Here is a 22,712-nt window from a genome sequence, read left to right as displayed (position 1 = left end):
AATTATTACTAGTGTAAAAGTGAGGAAGCTGCTTACTAAATGACCTGCCTTTTTTCCCTTTTCATCATTTTTTCTATTAAACTAAATACTTGTTTTCTGGAACGTGTAATTGTGGTCAGTTTTGTCTCCTGCTCTGCTCAGTCTCCTTCTGCAGTTAATACATGTTTGATATTTCTTTTCAAAACATTATTTGAGAAAACAGGATCTCTCCATGGAGCTCTAGTGTCTTAATCTATATTGGTTTGGTTTTGTGTGCTCTTAATCATGTTATTTTGGACAGTTCAATTTTTTTAACTGCCTGCACCACTGATGTTGAATTGCTGGTAGTCTACCAGTGTTTAATCATCATATGCAGCCAAACAGCATAGAAAACCAGGGGCGTATATGTAACTGCTGTGTTAGATTCTCTTTCTTGGAATTATGTTGCAAGGGAGGTATTAAGCCTTTAGTTCTTGCTTATACTTTTATTGATAGCCTAATGGACCTCTGTGTCTAATAGACAAACGTGGTCACAATTTTACCAGTTACACAACTCTGCCTTTGGTAGTTTAAAAATTCTTATTTTCTATACATGATCTAGGTTTTTCTGCCTCTTTTTTTTACATCCAGTTATTAATATTGTAGCTTTCTAGTTAGTTTAAGCGTTTCCTTAAGGTATTACAGGGTCTTTATTTGTGATATCTAGATCAGATGTGTAGGAAGTACAGCCGCTTTTGCATGTTTGGTATAGCACATGTGCCAGCGATTTTTTTGTGGTACTGGAATTGTTCTTTTGTGAGGAAATTTACGGCTGGAGGCTGTTCACAAAGACTTGTAGTAGTGCTTTCCACATTTCCCATCCATCAGGGCACCTAGGGTGAGGGATTGTACATGGTGCTTACCATGGTGTTTTAGCTGAGATCACTAGGTAATTTCACATAATCATGTCAAAGGCTAGTTGTTTGCCTTATTGTGGGGGGAAGAAGAGGGTAAAGGACCAATAGATAAGATGGTGGTGGTGGAGTGACATTAACCTCACGTGCATCCTGGTTTTTGTTACTGCTCTCAAAAAGAGGGGATTGTAAAGGCCACTGTAGGCTCTTTGTCACATGATGGCTAGATTATCATTGAATAATATTATTTACTGGTGATAACTTGGTAATTGCTTTCTGTATGGCATGCTAAGCTTTTCAGTGTTCCAGAATCCTTGATTGTATTTGTTGTAAGTGGCTTTGCACGCTTTGGAAAGACTCAACCAGATAGGATCTGGTGCAAATAGAAAAATTTTCTAAAATTATTCCAAATGCTTCTTGTCTACTCTTTGGAATTTTTAAAGCTTTGTTAGTGGAAGAGGCAGGTCCAAAATTGAGTCCATGATTGCCTTTATCCTTTAGAGTTCACTTAAAGCAGTCAATAAAGCTGTTTTTTAAAGAGCTGCTTATTAGGTGAAATACTGTATGGAAGAACCAGACTGTCTCCTGTGTGTGGGTGGCCAGGTACTTTTGTAGTGCAGCACTTGCTCTCGCTGTACATGAGTTTCCTTAAAATGTTGAAAAAAAATTAAAAATTGTGGGGTGTCATAATTAAAATTGTTTGTTAAATGGTCCTGCAAAAAACCCTGGGAGGATTTTTTTTTTGTTGTTGTTGACTCATGTAATGATTTCAGTAGGTTTACCCTGAAGTCTTGTGCATCATACATATTATACAAGACTCCAAGGCGGAGTGGAGTGTTTCTTTATTACACTTTTTATATATGTTAATTCTGTAGCATAATGTTCTGTTCTTTTCAGAATTATCCTCTTTAGATTTGACTGCCACCTGCTGTTGTGCTTTGTAGAGCTAAAGATACAAGATGTAGAGGAATAAATGATGTCTTTCTCCCAACTGTTATCTCTCATATTTGTCCTCAGTAGAACTCTGTATTCTTCACTGTTTGATGGTGTATCTGGCCCCATCTTTCACTTAGAGTAGCTTTACTTCTCTCCTATAGGGAATGACATGATATGGTTGCCAATCTGAAAGAGCCATTCTTTAAGCATTTCTTTCAAGGAGAAAATTGTATATTGCAGCCTCTTCCTCAGAAAAAGTGCAGCTGACAGAAGAAGACCTGCAAAAATTGCTGTTATCACAGAATAGCTCTTTCTAGAAAAGCACCTATCACAGTGGATGCATTCAGATCAAGGAGAGATATCTCATACTATAGATATCTCAGGTGTGTATGTGAACATATAAAGGAGAGTAGAAAGCAGAATGTGCAGACAGAAGGAAAGCAGAAACTGAAGGAGAGAAGTGAGTGAAAGTAGTGTTTATTTGCTCTCTCCTTTAAATTATTGCATTGTGTAGTATTGATGTACAAGAATCAGTGTTAGTAAATTAGAATGCTGTTAGAGGTCAAACTATACTGAGACTAAGATTCTGTCCAAAACAAAATGAAAGCTTAAATTGCAAGAAATCTTAAGACTATTTAGGAATGCATCAGCACAGTTAAAACATCAAAACAAATGTCTGTCAAAGGCAGACATTTATGGTGGGGAAATAATGAAAGCCAAGTTATAAATTTCAGTTAATTTTCACATGGCAAAATATTGTATTACCTTATTTCCAGTAAGACAAGTAGTGCACGTAGGCACCTGGCACCTGTGAAATGACATACAAAATGCTTTTTTCTTTGAGCATACAAATGGCATTTAATCTGTGATGTGTCTAGTATATGAGAGAGTATAGCTTTGAAAGTTAGTTGTAAAATGTTTATGAAAACTGGCAAGTATCATAGAATTTTAGAATTGTGTAGTGTGGAAAAGACCTTTTAAGGTGGAGTCCAACTGTTATCCTAGCACTGTGAAGCCCACCACTAAATGGTGTCCCTAAGTGCTACATCTGCAAGTCTTTAAAATATCTCCAGGGGTGGTGACTCAACTACTTCCCTGAGGTGCAACTTTTTCTGTGTTTTTCCTAATACCCAACCTAATCTGCCCCTGTTGCAACTTGAAGCTCTTTCATCTTGTTCAGTCCCTTGTTACATGGGCGGAGAGACTGACCCACCCCTTGCTACACCCTCCTTTTATGCAGTTGTAGAGAGTGATGAGGTCTTTCCTGAGCGTCCTTTTCTCCAGACTTCTACTCCAGACCTTTCACCAGCTCCATTGTCCTTCTCTGGACACACTCCAGCCCCTCAATGTCTTTCTTGAAGTGAGGAGCTCAGAACTGGGCACAGAATTTGAGGTGTGGCCTTACCAGTGCCAAGTACAGGGAGGCAGTCACTGCCCTGGTCATATGGGCTGCGCTATTGCTGGTACAGGCTGGGATGCCTTTAGCCTTCTTGGCCACCTGAGCACATGCTGGGTCTTGCTCAGCCAGATGTCAAACGGCATCCCCCACTCTTTTCCACCAGGCAGCTTTCCAGCCCCTCTGTCCCCAGTCTGTAATGCTCCATCATCTTGATGGCGTTTGAGATGGTCTGCTTCATGACCTTCCAGGGTCAGACTGGCAGGACTGACAGGAGTTCCCTGGATGCATTAAGTACCTCAGCCTCTTCCTCATCCTTTGGCACTGTTTCCTTCCTCATTCCCTTAAGGGTGGAGATTATCTTTAGTCTTCCTTTTGTTGATTATGTATTTATTTTATGACAGTAGTCAGATTAAGTTCTAGTTGGGTTTTGGCCCTTCTAATTTTCTCCTTGCAAAAAAATTTTCTCCTTCATGTCATCCCCGTAGTCCTCTTGAGTTGCCTGCTGCTTCTTCCAAAAGCCTTAAATTCTCCTTGCTTTTCTGAGTTCCAGTCATAGCTCTCAGTTCTCTGTTCAGGCACATCAGTCTTTCTCACTGCTGGCTTGTCTTCATTTCCTTGAAGAATGTCCAGCCTTCCTGGACTGCCTCTTAAGAGACTCTGCCAATTGTGCCTCTGAAAGTCCGGGATAGAAGTTCTGTTGACCCCCTTGCTGGCTTCTCTGAGAACTGAAAATTATCATTTCAAGTTTGCTCTGCCCAAAACACCTCCAGTCATCACCTCACCCACAAGTTGTTCTCTGATCACAAACAACAGGTCTTGTGGGGAGTCTTCACTAGTAGGCTCCCTCATTGTCAGTGTCAGGCAGTTATCTTCCACATGCTCCTTGAACATTCTGGACCAGTTCATCTCTGCTGTATTGTGTTTTCAGCAGACATGTGGTAAATTGAAATCCACTATGAGAATGAGGGCTAGTGATTGTGAGACCTCACCCAACTGCTTATAGACTACGTTGCTTTCCTCTTCATCCTGGTTGGGTGGTCTTTAACAGATTTCTACCAGTATTGCCTTGTTGGACTTTACTCTGAGTCTTACCCTTAAACAGCTGTGTTGTCATTGCACCTAGACAATCAGAACACTCCCTGCCATATGGGGCTACCCTGCCACCTCTCCTTCCTTCCCTGTTCCTTCTGAAGAGTTTATAGCCATCCAGTGCAGCCCTCTGGCTGTCCATGTTATCACATGTCCACATGTGTGGCACATATGTCATAGTTTTACTGCTGCTCAGTGGCTTTCTGCTCCGCCTGTTTGTTGCCTGTGCTGTGTACATTGGTGTAGAGACCCTTCAGCTGGGCTATTGATGTCACCAACTCTTTGGGGGAACAAGCCCTAAGTCTTACTATGACCATTTTCAGTCATGTCCATGTTTTCTAACCCTTGTGTCTTTACTGCTGCAGGTATCTCCATTCTCTGCCTCCACTGAGGCAACAGACCAAAGGACCTTTTTAGCATGTTGTCCCCCAAACAGCAGTGTGCTGCCCCCAGGCATATCTCTAGGGAATCTGGATTTATTCCTTTCCCCCTTCAAATCTAGTTTAGTCTTTCAGTGAGCCCTGCTAATGCCTATGTAAAGATCCTTTTCCTCCTCTTTGTATCTGGTGTGCCCTGTCTGTTGCCAGCCGGCCTGGTATCCTATAAACTAACCCATGATCAAAAAACCTTCAAAGATCATCAGAGTCAACCCCCTGCCTTGGTTAGAAACTTCTTTCACTAGATCAGATTGTTTAAAGCCTCATCCCACCCGGCCTTGAATATTTTCAGTGATGGGGCACCTACAACTTCCCTGGACAAATTGTTCCAGTGTCTCACTGTGCTCACTGAAAGATGTCTTGTATCCAATCTAAACCCTACCCTCTTTCAGTTTAAAACTGGTTTCCTGTTTTCTGTCACCACAGGCCTTGGTAAAAAATCTCTCTTACAAGCTGTGTTCTCCCCAGAGCCTTCTCTTCTCCAAGCTGAACCACCCCAACTCTTTGAGCCTGTCTTCGTGGAGTGTTGTAGCCTTCCCACCATTTTTGTGGTCCTTCTGTGGACGTACTCTCTCTTAACAAGGAAAGGCTGAGAGAATTAGACCTGTTCATCCTTAAGAAGAGATGACTGAGAGAGCACCTCATCCATGTCTATCAGTGTTTGAAAGGACGATATTGAGGATGGACCAGGCTCTTTTCAGTGCCAAGCAATAGGACAAGAGGCAATGGGTAGAAACTGATGCACAGGAAATTCCACTTGAATCTGAGGAAAAACTTCCTTAGTGTGCAGGTGACCGAGCACTGGGGCACATTGTCCAGAAATGCTGTTGTTCAGTCTTCCTCACTGGAGATATTCAGAAGATACACAAGAATTGTCTGGATGCAGTCCTGTGCAGCGTGCTCTGGGATGACCCACTGTGGTCGATTCCAGCCTTATCCATCCTGTGATTCCGTAGCCAAACAAATTATTGCAACTTGAAAACAAATTTTTTTTTTTGATTGCCTGTTAGTTAGTACTGGTCTTATTTCTTGTGTATGCCTGAGTCATGTTCTACTCTTTCAAAACTTAATTGTCTTGTACTTTGATTACTACAATTAAGGCTAATAGGTGTGGAGAAATGACTGAATTATGTTTTTCTCAAGGACTATAAAAACAACTTGTGTTTTCTAACATTTAGAGATTCAGAAAACATATGTTGGAAACTTTTAGTTTCTATTAGCTTGTAAGGGGATGGGTAGCTTTGTTGTCCTAATCAGTAAGAGTTGCACTCAGACTTTTGTCAGTAGTTATATAATCTCCTCACTGAACTCTCCCACATGCAGATTTATGTAGAAGAAGGCAAAACTGACCATTATATTGAAGTAACAACTGGCTAATCACTGGCAATGTTCTTTGGGGTGGAAAAAAATGCCACATGAATTGACGCACTGTGCACACCTACCTCAGTGTTTATTTGGATTTATTCTGAACTGAGTGTGCAGGGAAATTCTCTATGTAAGGTGATACTGAGTGGTGGATATTTTTGGGTTGTAACTAAAACAATTAAGATTTTTTTTTTTTTAAATTTGCGAGCATCGACATGTTTCATCTTTGCGTCTGTATGACAGTGGATCAAGAACTTGGTGATGGCTTTGAGCAACTGAAAACTAGCCACTGCCTAATTGATCTCTGCATTGGATCAAGAAACTATATTTTCTTTTTAAAATTTTAAAAATATTTTCTGAATTTTCCTTCCTTTAAACAGTACTATGAATGAAAAGCAGTTGGTCCTTATAAAAGGAAAGATAGCAAAGTGGATGCTGTCCATAAAGTTTAACAAGTTCACTTGTCATTTTTCAATATTTTTAACATGTACTTTATAGCAAAAACATCTCTTTTTAATATATAGATTTTATGTTTTTTCTGTTGCTCATGTTGGAATGTGTTAATTAATGAAATAGTGAGTAGACACAGAACAATACCATGTAAGTGGTGTAAGGTTAATTCATTGTAGTGCAGCTGCAGTGCTGAACGAGGCATAGTTCATGTGGGATTAATAAATGAACTAACGTTGGAAATCAAAACAGCCCTCAAACCCAGAAAAACAAAGATGTATTAAAAATGAAGGTGTGGGATTATCCATTTTATTAGATCTAGTTATGTAAACTCTTCATTTTGTAATTTCAAACCTCTTCTGTTGGATAGTTATTTAATTTTGAAGATGTAGAAAACACCTCCAGAAATTAAAAACTGGAATGCTCTTTCTTTAAGATGTGACTTCACATGGAAATTACTCTGTGCTACTGCTTTTTGTTAATATGAGCTGCAGTTCAAAGGAACATAGAATGCTCATTTAATAAGTTCTACCATCTTTTTTTTTTTTTTTTGGCATCTTAGAATGCACTCATGTTTAACAGATTCTCAACATAGCACTCGAAATAGCAATATTTGGACACCAGCTGAAAAAATAGGTGGAATACCTTTTGAGGGAGGAACATGCATCATTCTTTTGTTTAACAACTTGCTTCAAGAGATTTTATTTTTGGGGGTACATTTGTGTCGGAACTTTTTTTAAATTTTCATATGCTCAACAGATTCTGAAGGAAGTGGTCATGGGAGTGAAGATGCATCTAAGGACAGTGGTGAAGGTTCCTGTACTGAGTCAGAAGAAAATATCTTGGAGGAGGAACCAGCAGAAGAGAAAGTAGAAGAACAACAGCCGAAAACCTCCACTGAAGAAGTGCCAACAGCAGACAAAGAGGTAATAAAGACTGAAAAGAAGGAGCAAGAAGATGAAGAAGAAAAGCCAAAAAAGAAGAAAGAGAAGGAGAAAGCAGCTGAACCTGATGCTGTGGCTGATGAGCAAACAAATGAACCAAAAAAATGGAATTTGCGCAGGAACCGACCTCTGCTGGATTTTGTATCGATGGAAGAACTGAATGATATGGATGACTATGACAGTGAAGATGACAATGACTGGCGGCCTACTGCTGAGAAAAAGAAAGGGAAGAATGCACTGAAGAAAGAAGGGAGTGATGGAGATAATGAAGATGATGAAGATGATGGGAGTGGAAGTGATGAGGATGACAATGATGAGGAAGGTAATGAAGAAGATAATAGCAGCACGGCTAGTGATGGAGGATCCAAGAAGAAGAAGAGTAAAGTTCTTAACAGGAATAATGCAGATGATGAGGAATTGACAAATGATAGCCTGGCTCTTTCACAAAGCAAGAGTAATGAGGTAGTGCAACCAACTTTCTATAATATATCTGTTGACAAATGGAAACTACTCCCCAGTAACTATTCTATTAATATTAAAAGTTAAACTGATTGGCTGGACTTGTGTTCACACCATAATAAGTGAATAATAAGTAGGAAAAATTATGCTAAATAGGCACTACGTATTAAATAACCTTGCTTGGACCATTTGGCCAATCTAATGCCACTAAAGTCAGTAGTGGGACTTCTCTTGGCTTTACCGTGATTGGATTAGTACTAAAACAAATAGGAAGTCCAGTATGCAAACCAATATGTGTTAGCGAGACTTCTAGTTCTGTTTGAGTGTAAATGTTGTGTGTCTGTAATGAGAGCTAAAAGCATCTGTGACATAATCATAAAATAGATGAATGAGGCATTATTCTTTGCCCTTCTTCGTGACAAACAGCAAAGTCTGAACAAAGTTCTCTTATAGAAGAATTTTGAGTAAAAAACATGCACACTGGGTTTAAAATCAAATAGAATAATTATGGTAATTTATGTTGGATTTGCTTATAATAGTCACAAATGAACTAATTTCTTACCATACTAAAAGCATTTGGGTGCTATGATTATTATATTTCATGTCTTCTGATTACAGAATGTCAATATTATATATATAAGTGTTTAATAAAGTAACCTTTTTTTCCCTATGCACAATTGCAATTAGTTGCCTTGAATATTGTGCCTGTGGAAAAATTAAGATACCAGGTTGTCACTGTGGCTGACTTCATGTTCTGCAATAGCAAAATTCTGAACAAAATAAAAAAAAATTGCTATAAAATCTATATTCAGTTTTCAGGATATAATCACAATGTCAGCATAACATTTGAGAATTGGTAGTGTATTTAAAGTTCTGCTGTTCCCTTTAAACTTAGTTTAAATGTGTAAAATGACAGGGAACTAAACAATATTTGGATTTGGTCCATTTTAGATACTTTGATAGGAATTACATATATATTTATATTTATATATTACTGCAAGTGAACTGTGCTGTTTTAGCTTCTAGTAATAATGGGATTGGAAAAAAAGCATGATTTGTTTGGATTTTTTTTCTTTTTTTAACTTTCTGTGTAGGCATCTTCTTTCCTTATCAGGCTCTTTGATTTTAATATTATTACCTGCATTTTCTTGGCTCAGGAGCTGTAAATGCTCTACCAATACTAATGATCCGAACTTGAAACAGAGAGAGGCAGTTTTCTTTCAGGGTTGTTTCCCCTATCAGAATGGAGATATGTGGCTGCATTCTTAGTGATACATTCTTCAGTTTAATTTCCATTGGCTTGGAAGAACAGGCCTGTTTCAGAAACCTAGAGCTGTCTCTGATATATCTTCTTTGAAGCTTCTTAGTATGCATGCATATAATATTCTATTCTTGCCTTAGATTTAGAGCAGTGATCAGACCAGAAAATCAAAATTTGAAAATTCGAAGTTCAAATTGTAATTTTGTAACTGATAATTTATATTTATTGCATTTAGAGTGCTGTACTGTTTATGAGTAGGTCTTTATCAAGAAGTTTTGCAAAAGTGAGTATCTATAGACTGAATAATAGACTGTAATTTTCAGATTTCTGATACTCAATATATTGTATTGTAACAGTATACTCTCCACTGCTACAATTTTTTAAATAAATAAAAAAGCTAAAAGAGAAAAAAAATCTAGCAGACACATCTAGCAAAATCTCATCACACGCAGAACGTGAGTTCTTAGAAAACAGGTCTTAGGTGTTCAAATCCATGATAATTTTAGGAAAGAATGTCCAAGTAATTAGTTCTGAGCATATTGTAGTGTCCTTTATATGCTTCCTTCCCGCCTTCCCGCCTTCCCGCCTTCCCGCCTTCCCGCCTTCCCGCCTTCCCGCCTTCCCGCCTTCCCGCCTTCCCGCCTTCCCGCCTTCCCGCCTTCCCGCCTTCCCGCCTTCCCTCCTTCCCTCGTTTTTGGAGGATGGAAACTGGGGAGGGGTTGTTTGGTTCTTGTTTCCCTGTGATTTTTATTTGTTTACATTTTAAAAAAGTTTTTTGAGGTCTGTATATACATTATTTTAACATGTGCTGTAATTAAATACTCCATGCTTTTCTATTGTATTATGCACAGAATACAAACTTCGCTTTCTTTCCTGAGGTCAGGCATCATTAATAGGAAAATGGTGCTTTTCTGTTTTTATAATTATTGCCACTTTATAGGACTCTTCTCAGTGAGGTGGTTATTGTATTTTTAATTTTTAATTTTCAAGCATATAGCTTGAAATGCTGACTTTCTTCATTAGCGCCACAGAAATAGGAATTACATAGTGATGCGTCTGAAATTGTTTCTCCCACTTCAGTCAGGAACAGGACTTGTTCTGTTCCTGACTGAAGGAGTTGCAGGAGTTGCAGCAATTATTATTATATGTAAAAGTTTACATGTTTTGGATGAGTCTCTCAGGGGCTTACATGGAGTAAAAGCAGAGGAGAGTAGCACTTTCCAGATCACTCTGATCTGTGCCTGCATAAGAAAATAAGTTGCTCAGCTGCTTTGTTTGCCCTGGTAGCTGTCTTCATATGAGGTTAACCTTAATGGTTGGGGATCCTAACATCGGAACAAAAATTTGATACCCTCAGGTTTTTTTGGTCCATATTTGCACATGTTCTCACTGCCTAGACAGCTAGTGTTATTTCACTGTTTTTACAATGCATTTCTGTTTCTTAATTTAAAATAATACTTTGGTTTTCTTTTTATTTTTTTTTTTAATTACTGGACCTTAGGCTTCTATAGCAGTAGAGATTACCAGTGTCCTTTAAACTTCTCTCAGTGAAGCCAAATAACAGTTTAAATCAAAGAAAAAGCTGATCTTTGTATGTGACATGCACTGGAGAAATCTGTGTCATAGCACGGTTAATCTGCCTAAGTTAGGGAGCATCTACTGCCATTTTCCTATTTGTAATGTGGATGGTAAGCTAAACATGGGTGTTTTGAAGTAATGATGGGCTGCAGCAGTGTCCGAGTTTATCGCTTTCCTCAAAATATTTTGTCCTAAAAGGAGGGTGTTGGAAAAGATGCTCTGTTAGACTGAACTCTGTATCAGAGAATCTTCTATTTTTCACAATTAGTTGCTTTCCTGTAAGCAGTGTGACTCTGTGAATGCCCTTTTCTACTAATACATGAGCTCCCCATTGGCGTAGTATCAGTGCTGTATTTTATAAATGGGGGTTGGAATTAGAAAAAACAAATGTATGAGAGGGCATTTTCCACCCTAATTTCTTTTTTTGGATGCTACAGCAGTTTTGGAATATTTTTGCATCTTCGACATTTTGAATGGTACCATTAAACTCTCAGTCTCTGCTTTGAAACTGTTGCTGTTTCTTTGTACTGCAATGGTTATTTTTCACTATTGTGCTTATTTTCATAGCTTCTTATATGCCTTCATATTACCAATAAAGATTGTTTAAGCTCAAGTATAAAAATAAATGAATATGTATGGAGGCCAGGAAACTGCAGAAGAGACAGTGGCTCTGTCTCACAATGATAATAGTAAAAAGACAGTGTTTATTAAGAAAACTAATTTTACATATAATTTTGTTTGGTTTAGGAAGCACTTCTCTGTGTTTTCTTAGAAAAATTCCCCATGAAAACCCACAATCTATTTAAGAGGCGTGGTTTATGTTGTAGTTTGCCAGAACAGGGCAAATCCTTACTCCTGTATATAGTCAGAAGAACATATAGTTTTAATAAATCATATGGTTTTGCACAGATGCACATAAATTTGCATTAGAACAAAACCATAGAGTTGATAATTTGTTATATTTTATGTAAGTAAAAACTTGGCAGGCTTCTATTAGCTGTGTATTCTTGGATTTTTCAGATCCATGTGTTTTTTTAAATTTTCAGAAGATGAAGCAACTTTTCTGAATGTTGGAACATTTGAAGGTCACCTTTGGCCTTATTTTAAATTTTGATTTTAAATGGTTTCTTAGGTATTCCATTTTGTAGAATATAAATGGTTCAAAGACATATGTTTCTGTCTTGAGGAAATAACTCTCCTCTGACCTCTGGATCTTAACAGATCTCTATAGACCTGTATTGCAATCTATATTGCATTGAGATCCATGCATACCAGCTCTTGTATTCATGGAGGAAGTGTTTGAGCATTTTGACAACAGAGAAGCTTCTAGCCTCTTGAAAATGTTCCATAGTTTTTTGATTGTTGTTCAAAAATTGAGCAAATAACAGATCTTCTGCTTGCTTTAAATAAAATTGAAGTTTTTAGCATAATCCATGTGTCTCCATTTTTCAATATTAGGACTCATTGATCCTTGAGAAGTCTCAAAATTGGAGTTCCCAGAAAATGGACCATATTTTGATTTGTTGCGTTTGTCTTGGAGATAACAGTGAAGATGCTGATGAAATAATCCAGTGTGACAACTGTGGAATAACAGTGCATGAAGGTAATACAACCCTTCATTCTTGTTGCAGGAAGAAAACACATGCTTTGCTTTTAATAAAATTTTGACTTGCTTTCTTCAAACCAGACCTTTCAGTGCTGGAGGGTATTTTTTTGTAATACTGCATTGATCTTTTTTAGTTGTCTAACACCCATCTTCTACTTTGGCAAAACAAACATAAGAACCTGTGGGATGGGACATAGTCTGCAGATACTGATACAATGAACGACAGGCTGCAAATATTGGAGCTCTACGCTGTATTTTCAGTGCTTTAGGATATTCTGTTAATGTGTTAATTCTATTAATACCTATTTCAGTATATGAATTCGATTGCATAATTGGGATATAAGACAATGAGAATAGGAGGCCTCCTAAAAGGAAAAGTTATTTCATCTATATTTTTGCTGTACCAAAAGGGCAGAGAGAAAGGGAAGAAGAAAGGTGTTCTCTCTGGCATTTATTTATAACTGAAAACAGCTAGTCTTGAACTTCCTCATAATTTTCACTGACATTTTGAAATGGGGATTTTGAAGTTAGAACATACTCAAGTTGTTGTTTTGCCAATTCCTTCAAAATCTGGACTATGTGTGTATAATAAATGTAGGTGATCTGGTTTTACAGAAATACTCCAGAATAATAATTTAGGTGAATGTATGGAATCTTAACAGCTTTGCATGGAAGATGTGACTGTATTGTGCGTTGTTGCTCTTTCTCTTGAGGTTGGAAAGTAGGGGAGATAGTAACACAGAGAGACACACTTGTTCTGTTAAAAAACGAAACCTTTTTTTCTCCTTTAATCAGGTTGGGTCTTTTTTCCTTATATCCTGTACTATTTTACAACTTCACCCCTTTTTTTTAAGTTTTCCCAGGAAAATGAGATTGAACTACTTGAGTTCTTGTAACAAAAAGATAATAGGCTTTCATTCTTCAGAAGCATTTATTTAATGTGGCTGCCCGAATTTAAATTTTTTTGACCTGTTTAGAATGTCTTTTTAGGTAGGAAGTGGTTTTATAAATCCCATACTCACACTTCAGTTTTCTCATAGAAGACAGAAAACTGTTTCAAAACAGTATTTTTCATGCATTGGGATGTAGTTCAGTTCTTTGCTTGACATAACTTAGGAAACTGATGATGGGATTTCTCTCCTGTTACTCACATGCCTTGCATTGTGTGTCCATGTAGGGACTTTTAACTCCTGAACCTGTTGTAGTCTCTTAAAGAGCTAATCCATACTGTCAGTGTTGCTCAGAGAGCAGATTAGTTGACCTAATTTATGATGAGCTAGATCACACTGCAAGTGCCTGTGATGGCATTAGTCAAGTCTTACTCCTAGAAGTGTTAGGCTCCTGAATTTATGTGTCTTGCAGAATTCCTTCTTCTGTATCCATGAAGTGTTTTGAAAAGTAATGTGCAGAATATATGTGATTTCAGGAGCTGTGGAGCTCCCTGAAAATTCTTCCATAAGATTTATTTAATGATTGTAGTGATTGCTGAAGTGAAGAATGATTGTGATAGGAAAATGATCCTCTGCCACTTTAGAATGAAATGATGGCAAATTCGTTTTATGTTCAGGAGGAGTACTTGAAAAATCCCCAAAAGATCACTTCCTCATTTTGCTTAGTTTACTAAACTTCTGTCCCTACAAAAGCACGATTATAGCTGGCTTTCCTCTAGAGGTAAGTAGTTCCATAGTTCAAAAGTCACTAAAATTTTAGTAGTTCAAAACCTGTTTAAAAGTAATTGCTGCTATTCTTTTTACAGTAATCCAGGCAGAGATTCCCTGTAGTCCCACTGATATAAAGGTTGCAATGTGTGTTTCTTTTGTTGTCATTGCAACAAAGTAAAGTAGATTAACTCAAAATATTTAATTTGTTAGTTTGTTCTGATATGTTCTACAGTGTGTAATTACCAGGTAATTGACTATAAATGTTGGTTAATTTTTCACATTTGTAGTTGACTGTTTAGTTAGCTCTTTGGAATTCATTTTAATAATAAATACTTGAAAATGTATATGAAGCAGTTACGAAGTTCTGTTTGAATAGGTGAAGTCTTAGAGGAAAATAAGTAAGTGTAGTGGTTTGAAAGCAAAACAAATGAGAGGCTCCAAGTCAGAGATACAATTTAATAGAAAGAAAGGAAAAAAGGTAAAATAAGAATAGATTAAATAATACAAAAGACCACTGACAGAGTCAGAATACAACCTGAGCCGGGTGATTGAAGCAGTCCAGATGAGGTGGTCTTCCTGAAGCAGTGAGGCTGTAGAAAGGTCTGGTAGCTCAGGCCCTCTGGGAATCCAGTGGGTAAGGACCCCCTGTACTGTCCCAAACCCCAGATTATATCCAGGTGAGAATTCTTGGTTTCCCCCCCTGGGCGGAGCATCTCACAATGTGATGATGAGTCATGCAGGGGGTCCTTGATGGCCCAGTAAACAGAGATAACTCCCGGAGGGAGTTATCTATGAGTCATGGGCAAGGCATTTGATGGGCCACTAACAGAAGATAATGGCCCAGAGGGAGGGAGTCTGGGAAAACACTGCCCCACCTGGATTCAACAGTTCATGAAGACAGTGATAGAATACTTTGTGCACATCCTATACTACAACCCAGGACAGTAAGTTGTGTATGTGAAAGTAATTGATGACAGTGATAAAAATGCAAATTTCCATGGCAACAATTTGAAGCTGAACAATTTGGAATTTTACTTGACATTTTATGTGTATGTTTTATTGCTAGATATGTATGAATATAGTTTTAATACAAATGGACACCTATTTTGCTGTGTTTTTCTGTACTTAGGTATTTTATGATGATAAATAAGGGCAAGTGCTGTTTTAAATCTGAGCTTTTTTCAGTAATTTGTTTAAATAATTGCTTGCAACAAATAAAAATAATGCTGTTGTGTTTAAACCCCTGTTAGCCACCAAGCCCAACATAGCCACTCGCTCACTGTCCCACCAGCAGGATCAGGAGAGAATGGGAACAGTAAAAGCTGGAAAACTTGTGAGTTGAGTTGAAGACAGTTTAATAGGGAAAGCATAAGCCATGCACACTAGCAAAGAGAAACAAGGAATTAATTCACTGCATCCCATGGGCAGGCAGGCATTCAGCCACCTCCAGGAGAGCAGGGCACCATCACATGTAATGATTACTTGGGAAGACAGACACCATTACCCTAAAATCCCCTGTTTCCCCTCACTTTGTATATTGAACATGATGTCATACAGTCTGGAATATCCCTGTGGTCAGTTGGGGTCACCTGTCCTGGCTGTGTCTCCTCCCAATCTCCCATGCACTCCCAACTTCTTTGCTGGTGTGGCAGTTGGGGAAATAGAAGAGGCCTTGGCTTTGTGCACATCCTGCTCAGCAATAACAAAAACATCTCTGCATTATCATTACTATGTTCAGCACAAATCCAAAACATAGCCACATGATAGCCGCTGTGAAGAAAATTAATTCCACCCCAGTGAAAAGCAGAATAGTTATAAAAAAATTTGGAACCTTTGAATCTTTATTGATCCAGTGATCTTATATATACCCATATGTTCAATGACTTGGAGATTTCTGCACTCCTGCCCAGTGGTCACTGACTGTTTACTTCTGAATGCACAAGTAATAGATGAAGACAGCCTATGGTTAGGAAGTTGCAGTCAAAACCAAAATACAATGCAACAGTTACTTTTTGGTCCTGTTTGCCTAATCATTTGACTGGGCCAAAATAAATTTAAAATCAGTTGAAAAGGTAATTACTGTCTAATCATATAAACATGGCTTGCAACCGTAAGAATTATTTTTTAATGTTAATAGAAGCAAGATTTACTCTTAATAGCATTGGCTTTGATCTGTACTTTGGAAATGTATACTCAGATCATAGGCCTAGACTGTATTTATAGTCCATTGTACTCTTACATGCAGCTGCCTGGTAGTTAGAAAAATAGTTCCAGTAATGAGTGAGTGTGTTTTGTAAACACATTGAAATCCAAGGATTTGTTTTTATTTTTTCAGGTTTCCTTTAGTAGGTAGATTGCTATGGCTGCGGATATCATGCTGTGTCCAGAAATTTGTTCTAATATTTGAGCTTTTGAGTTTTTCAGATCACAGTATTGAATGAAGAGTCTCCTGTTTATCAATTGCATAGAAATCAATGCAGTGATGTTTACCTGCACTTAGGAAGTATGCCCATTTCCTGCAATCTCATTCATTCCAAAATGCTCAAACCAAGCTGGTGGAATACCACAGGGGTTTTCTTCATAGTTTTTATATGCAATTTCAAGTGGTATTCTGATTGAGCCTGTTTTCTTTCCGTCTCTGTTGCATGGTAAATAATTATGTGGAAGGAATGAACTCCTTTCTCACCCTGCTGGTGTGAAAAGGTTCCACATGATGATATTGACAATTTGATTGTTCTTCCCCTGAAGAGCTTATTTTCTCCTTCGCCTTGTGGACTGTCACAGAAACTGTTTTGCTTCACGGGCAGGGGGTCTTACACCCTTGACTTATGCCTTGGTGCTCTGTTGAAGTGGAAGTTTCTGTCCACCACAGAACCTTTCTGGTGAGCGAAAGTGATTTTTCTATGACAGCCAGCTCTGTTTTAATGTGAAGTTATTCATTAGCTGAAAAAATACTGCTCTGAGTCAAACCTACTTCTTCTGAACACCAGGGCTCCCTCCTGGGTATTTGGTGCTACCACCTTTACCTTTTGAGGACTGGTGCAGCAGCAGCCTGTTTAGTTATATTCCTTTTGGGTTGCTTGCTTGCATTAATGAGCTGTTACGTAAGGTCTTTCATGGAAAACCGGGGATGGTAACTCATTGGAGAGCAACTCTGTCAGAGCTCATATGAAAGCAGTAACGTGGCCAAGAGTTAGAGGGGAGTTTTCATTCAGACCTGAAGTCTTGGACCCTTAATAAATACCTTTACTTGACTTACTGATGAGTTTTGAGATGATGAGAAATTCAGTTTAATTTCTAATACAACTGTTTACTGTGTGATGTTAAGATCACCTATATGGCCTGCATCACTTGTCCAAAAGCTGTCTTTGCACTGCAGACATGTGTCCAAAAATCTATACTTAGTGGAGTAAATAACTGATTTGAATTGTAAACTGCCTTTAAAACTGCATGAGTAGCATATGTGTAATGCTAATTTCATACCCACTCTTACACAGTGCATTCATCTGTTAGTTTGAAAAGCCTGTAATTAGTTCAGAAGTCCATCAATTAAAAATGTGTTCTCATTTCACGTATCAGCCTATCTCTGTCACATCCTCCCTCTCCCCCCCAAAAAAGAGAAAAATAATCTTTCTTACTGAATTTGTACAGTTGCTTTTCAGAATTTTTGCTTCTGTATGAAGATAATTGTAATTTCTTTTTATAAAAGTTTTCTGTAGACAGCAATCTGTCATTTTGGATAAATGTGTTTGTGCTGAGATCTTGTAATAGCAGGACACCCCCAACTGTGTTGTCAGTTTTTTTGACATCTTGATTGCAGTATTTCTGAAGGTGATGCCTGGCACACATCGTAGCACGTGCCACAAGTGTAGGTGTGCTTGCCAGTTGTTGCCCCTGGGTTAGTTGATGTGAGTTAAATGAGAAGAGTTCTACATTTTTTGAGAAGTTTCTTTTCCATCTCCTGCCTTTCTTTCTTACTGTACTTTGATGTGTATGTCGGAGAGTAGAAATTCTCTTTCTAAAAGCAAGTGTAGCTGCCATATGTTCTACAGTGTAGTAAAACATTTTTGCATTTTAATTTTGCCCCTTACTGTGGTCTGCTGCTGTCTGGTATAAAAATGTGTTTTTCAAAATCATGTACTTTAGTACTCTCCATTTACTAAATAAAAATACTGTTCTGAATTTATGATGCATGGAATTATTAATGTATTTATTTTAAGCTGTTGGTCCAGTTAAGAATTTAATGAAATGTATTTTAAATACTGAGATCTCACAGCATTTAGTTTTGCAAACATAGAGTTTACCATATAGTTTGTGTTTCAGAGTATATATAGATGTAGTTGGTGTATCCAGATACCCTCTTTGGTAAAAAATTACCTTCCCAGAGAAACAGAGGACCTGCTGCAGCCATGACAAGAATTAGGCCTCTATTTCCGTTTCTCTCGGTGGTATAAATTTCAGAACAATTGTTTTAATGGTATTATTTTAAAGTGCGTGCAATTTCTTTTTCTTGACAATCACATGAAAATATGAACTACTGACAGAGTAAAATGACTTCAAAATCAGGGAATAAAGAGTTTGTTTTCTGTATGTTATGGCATACATTCAACAGACAACTTGGCTGTAATTGTAATGTATAGATGCCATTAATGGAACAGTAAGTGGTGTGAAAATTCTACCTTCTTGAATTTCATGCATTTAAATTCATAGGTTAGTATCCTGCTAAACTGGTTTTATTGTTTAGTGTTAATGGTGTTCAAAGAGGTGACAGAAATGGAGTTATGATACAGTAATCTAAGAGTAAATAAACATGAGGAATTAATGAACTTAAGTTCAAAAGGCACTCTTAGGGGTGTTCTAAAGACCCAGACTTCAGAATTTTTATGAATGTTAAGGAATGGCAGCATGCATTTTAAGCAAAGTGTTTAAAAGTTATTTTATTTTCTTCAGCATATTTTCCAGTCAAAGGGGCAGATGATTGACTTAATGCCAAATAGGTCAGAGGTGCAGTGATAATACTTGGAACCAGTGATGTCCTTTACAGGTTCTGTATCCTTCCCCCTGTTGTCCTTTCAGGCCTTAAATGTGTATCCCCATTCTACACTGTGTGTAGAATGGGGATACTTTTAGAGGGAAGCTGAAGATTACCTCCTGATGTTTTTACTAAGTGAGCCCTTAGGTTGCTTTCTGTTCCAACACCAGCAATTCCCAGTAATTCATTCAGAACAGTTGGATTGAGCAACTTTAAATTGATCTTCAGTGTAACCCCTGAATGCTAGGATGGAATGATTTACCAGTTAGCAGGTCTGTATCCGCATATCTATGCGTTATGAAGTCATGAAAATAATACTTTTTAAAATTTTTGTTAATTGGAACAAAATAGTTTTTTCAGCGTAGCAAAAGAAGGCAGGTAGTAGTAAGCTGAACCTTTGTTATACTCAGCATTTTTAAGGATCCTAAAATGATATATTTAATTTATAATTATGATTAATTTAGACTTCGGAGTACACTGAAATTGGCCCTTACCACAAATCAATCAAGAACAAAGGATCTTCTCTGAAACCTAGCTTCAGAGCCAACAAGGTTTTGTAATGCAGCTTTGATTCAGCAGCTCTGTTTGGCAGTGTACACCAGGTTAGCAGCAGTCTTTCAGGCTGGATTTCCTTTTTTTCAGCTTTGTGGTGAACCAGATTGTTTTGATGTTTTTGTCAGCACTGGTGAATGGTAATCTAGTCTGTTTTCTCCAACTAAAGACCACTTACTTTGCTGGTTGTAACAGTGTGGTGTTTAGCTTTTGCTAAATGCCAGTTAGGCAAAAAACTAAATACCTCTTTATCTGTTAAAGATCTTAAACTCTTTAAAGCTGTCACTAAGATTTATGTTCAAATTGGGGCAAAAAAATTGGGTTAAAAATACCGACTTTTTTTTTCCCCACCTTGGAAAAGGGCATATATTTGTATTATTATAGAAATAATGTTTAATGCCAACACATGTGGAAAGGATGGAAATAATTGCAGCACATTTGTGTCATTTTCTCGGAGGAAGGGTAAAAAACAGGTATAAATGACTGATAAGTATAATAAAGCAACTGTTTCAGAATGAAGGTAGGACAGTTTGGGGAGGTCATCATTCTAATTTTAGTAGACTGATGGCACTTAGGCTAGAAAAGCAAATCTAATTACTTCCAATTGATGAAGAAGCATCAGTGTTTGAAAGAAACTGATTTTATTTTGCCATGTGGATTGAAGACAGTATTACTGTGTCTGTAATGTTAAGAAATTTTTAGTAAGTACTTTTAAGAAAATGTTAATATGTTTAAAGTCTGAAGAAATTACCAAAAGGTTAATGATTCCTCTGCTCTGTGATATCAATGGGCCGCGTGTGTGTACATTAGTATTACTGCTGAAAAGGTGATTTGCTGGCATCTATTCAAAATCGTGTTGTTAGAATTAAAAAAAAAAAAATTACTTTGTGGAATGTTGCTTAAAGCTGATACCACATTGTAAGAAAGATGGAGTGACCCTATGCATGAGTTATATGATGTTGTCTATCACTAATGAAATTTGTCTGTGAGTGCACTTCTGCACATTACTTGTCTTTTCATTCTAGGACACTTTTTATTATGAAAAGAAACATTCTGCCATCTTTTTTTAATTCTTATTGATGAGGCTCATTCTGTAATGGAAAACTGTGTTTCTTAAGGGGTTCCTGCAGTGTTGCTTATTTCCTGAAAGTAGTTTCAGCGCACTGTGCAGAGATTTGGTTCTGTGGCAAGGGGAGTTGGAGCACTGTTGCTATTTTATTACAGCAGGCGGGTAATGAAACAAAATAAAAAATCATGTTGCCATTTAATTGCAGAATAGAGTAATTTTACTGCTCTGAAAGCGCAAATTTTGACTTGATTGCTGCATTTGATAAATAGCTGAATTTAATTTTTAGTAAAGTCTTTACTGTGTTTTAAGTGTTGGCAATTAAGTATTTTTTCTTATTGAATAGCAGTTAAATGTTCAAAATGTGGGATATGAAAAAAAACAGTTTTGTGGTGATTTAATATTTCCCTTTTTGTCATTTGCTGTAGTATTAATACAGCTCCTGCTCTTGAGCAAAATTTAAATTACAAATCACTTTAAAGACACTGTTTTCCTAAATTTGTGGTAAATAAGCATTCAAAGGCACCTTAGCAATCATAAAGAATACCCCAGTTGTACTGAAGAAGAATGGAGAAACTGAATAAATTATTGAGCCTAGCCGTAATTTAAAACCAGGTACAAATGAAAGTGCTTAAAAAAATATGTGTATATTTCATTAGTCACCAGTGTAGTGTTTCAGAATTGTCAGTTTGTGTTCCACAAACTATACTTTGGTTTTGAAGTTGCACTAGGACTTTTAAGGTCAGTCCTGCAACTCATAAAATAGGTAAACAGTGTTTTTTATTTCATGTGTATATTCTTTTGTAGTTGATTTGCATGCTGAATGCAAAGTGGAAAAGTGGAGTGCATATTTGTTGACTGGATCCTACTGACATAATGAGCATCTAGAAGAAAACTCAAATGCACCTTCCCTCTAAAAAACGTTCATTCTCAGGGAGAAGAGCTTGTTGATTTTATCTTGAAATATATTTCTTTACTCAAAAAAAATGCATTGAGGTTTTTTTTAATCTTTGGTTGCTTCAAGTCTTGTTTTCTTACTTTCCTTCCTAATGGATGGTCTGAAAGAACACCAAGTGTGGCTAGAAGAATGAAGTAAAACAGTCTTTTTCTTGTTTTTCAGTTGTAATCCTATATAATCGCATAAAACAGGTGACTTTTTAGAATTAAACTAGCTTTAAGATGTAATTTTTGCACTAACCATAATAGTTTCAAAAATGTTGTAAACTTTCTTGAAGTTTCTTGAGTATCTCAGTATTTCCCTTGAATTGTTCCCCCAAATCTGTATGGGTGTGTGTTTCCTTCTGAAGTCATAACTGGCAAGTGGCTTCTTTTACAATTTTCTTGTATTGATCTTCCATTTGTCCTGTGTGTAGGTTGCTATGGTGTTGATGGAGAGAGTGACTCTATCATGAGTTCAGCTTCAGAAAATTCCACGGAGCCTTGGTTTTGTGATGCATGTAAATGTGGTGTCACACCTAGCTGTGAATTGTGTCCCAACCAGGATGGGATCTTCAAGGAGACTGATGCAGGCAGGTAAGACTGCATAAGTGATGTTTTGAATTTGATGCCGTCTTCCCTTTAAAAGGTGGGGTTTTTTCCTGTACCTTGAGACACTCTGCTCAAGTCTGTTGACTTTAAAGTAGGATGTAAGTGGGAGGAAAACCACATGTTTTTATTTTAGTATAGCAAAGGCCTGGGTCAGTAATGCCAGGTAATGGGAAAAAACTGCATAACAAAGTTATATTGAAGGTGTGCTAAAGGTATTCAGACAGACGTAGTATATTATGATTGTTTAGAATTATGAAGATTACTGATTTTTGAGAATATTCTTTTTTTCTTTTTAGGATTGAATTCAGGTCTAATTTGAGAATAAACAGATTAATTCTCATGATGTCTTCAATTCTTGTCACATTTGAAAATAAATTAAGATGTACATTATTAATGATAACTAATTATCTATACTAAAAGCAAAAGCTGCATTATCAGTGATGTCTGATTTATGCTT

The 22,712-nt window shown here is 37.2% G+C and overlaps 1 protein-coding gene across 5 annotated transcripts in view; it reads left to right on the top strand.

Annotated features, from left to right (window-relative positions):
* PHF14 (PHD finger protein 14) overlaps positions 1–22,712 on the top strand; it is a 162,168-nt gene that overhangs the window by 5,663 nt on the left and 133,793 nt on the right. For all 5 annotated transcript variants that reach the window (XM_066196765.1, XM_066196773.1, XM_066196748.1 and 2 more), the window contains 3 exons: positions 7,308–7,954; positions 12,249–12,393; positions 22,081–22,240. In XM_066196765.1, coding sequence (XP_066052862.1) covers positions 7,308–7,954; positions 12,249–12,393; positions 22,081–22,240 — 952 coding nt within the window. The remainder of the gene's footprint in view (positions 1–7,307; positions 7,955–12,248; positions 12,394–22,080; positions 22,241–22,712) is intronic.

Source organism: Chamaea fasciata, unplaced genomic scaffold (genome assembly GCF_029207755.1).
Source record: "Chamaea fasciata isolate MVZ Bird 193981 ecotype frontalis unplaced genomic scaffold, bChaFas1.0.hap1 SCAF_1, whole genome shotgun sequence".
Lineage (NCBI taxonomy): Eukaryota > Metazoa > Chordata > Aves > Passeriformes > Sylviidae > Chamaea > Chamaea fasciata.
Note: the sequence above shows the minus strand (reverse complement) of the source record. Positions and strands in the feature narration are given on the sequence as shown.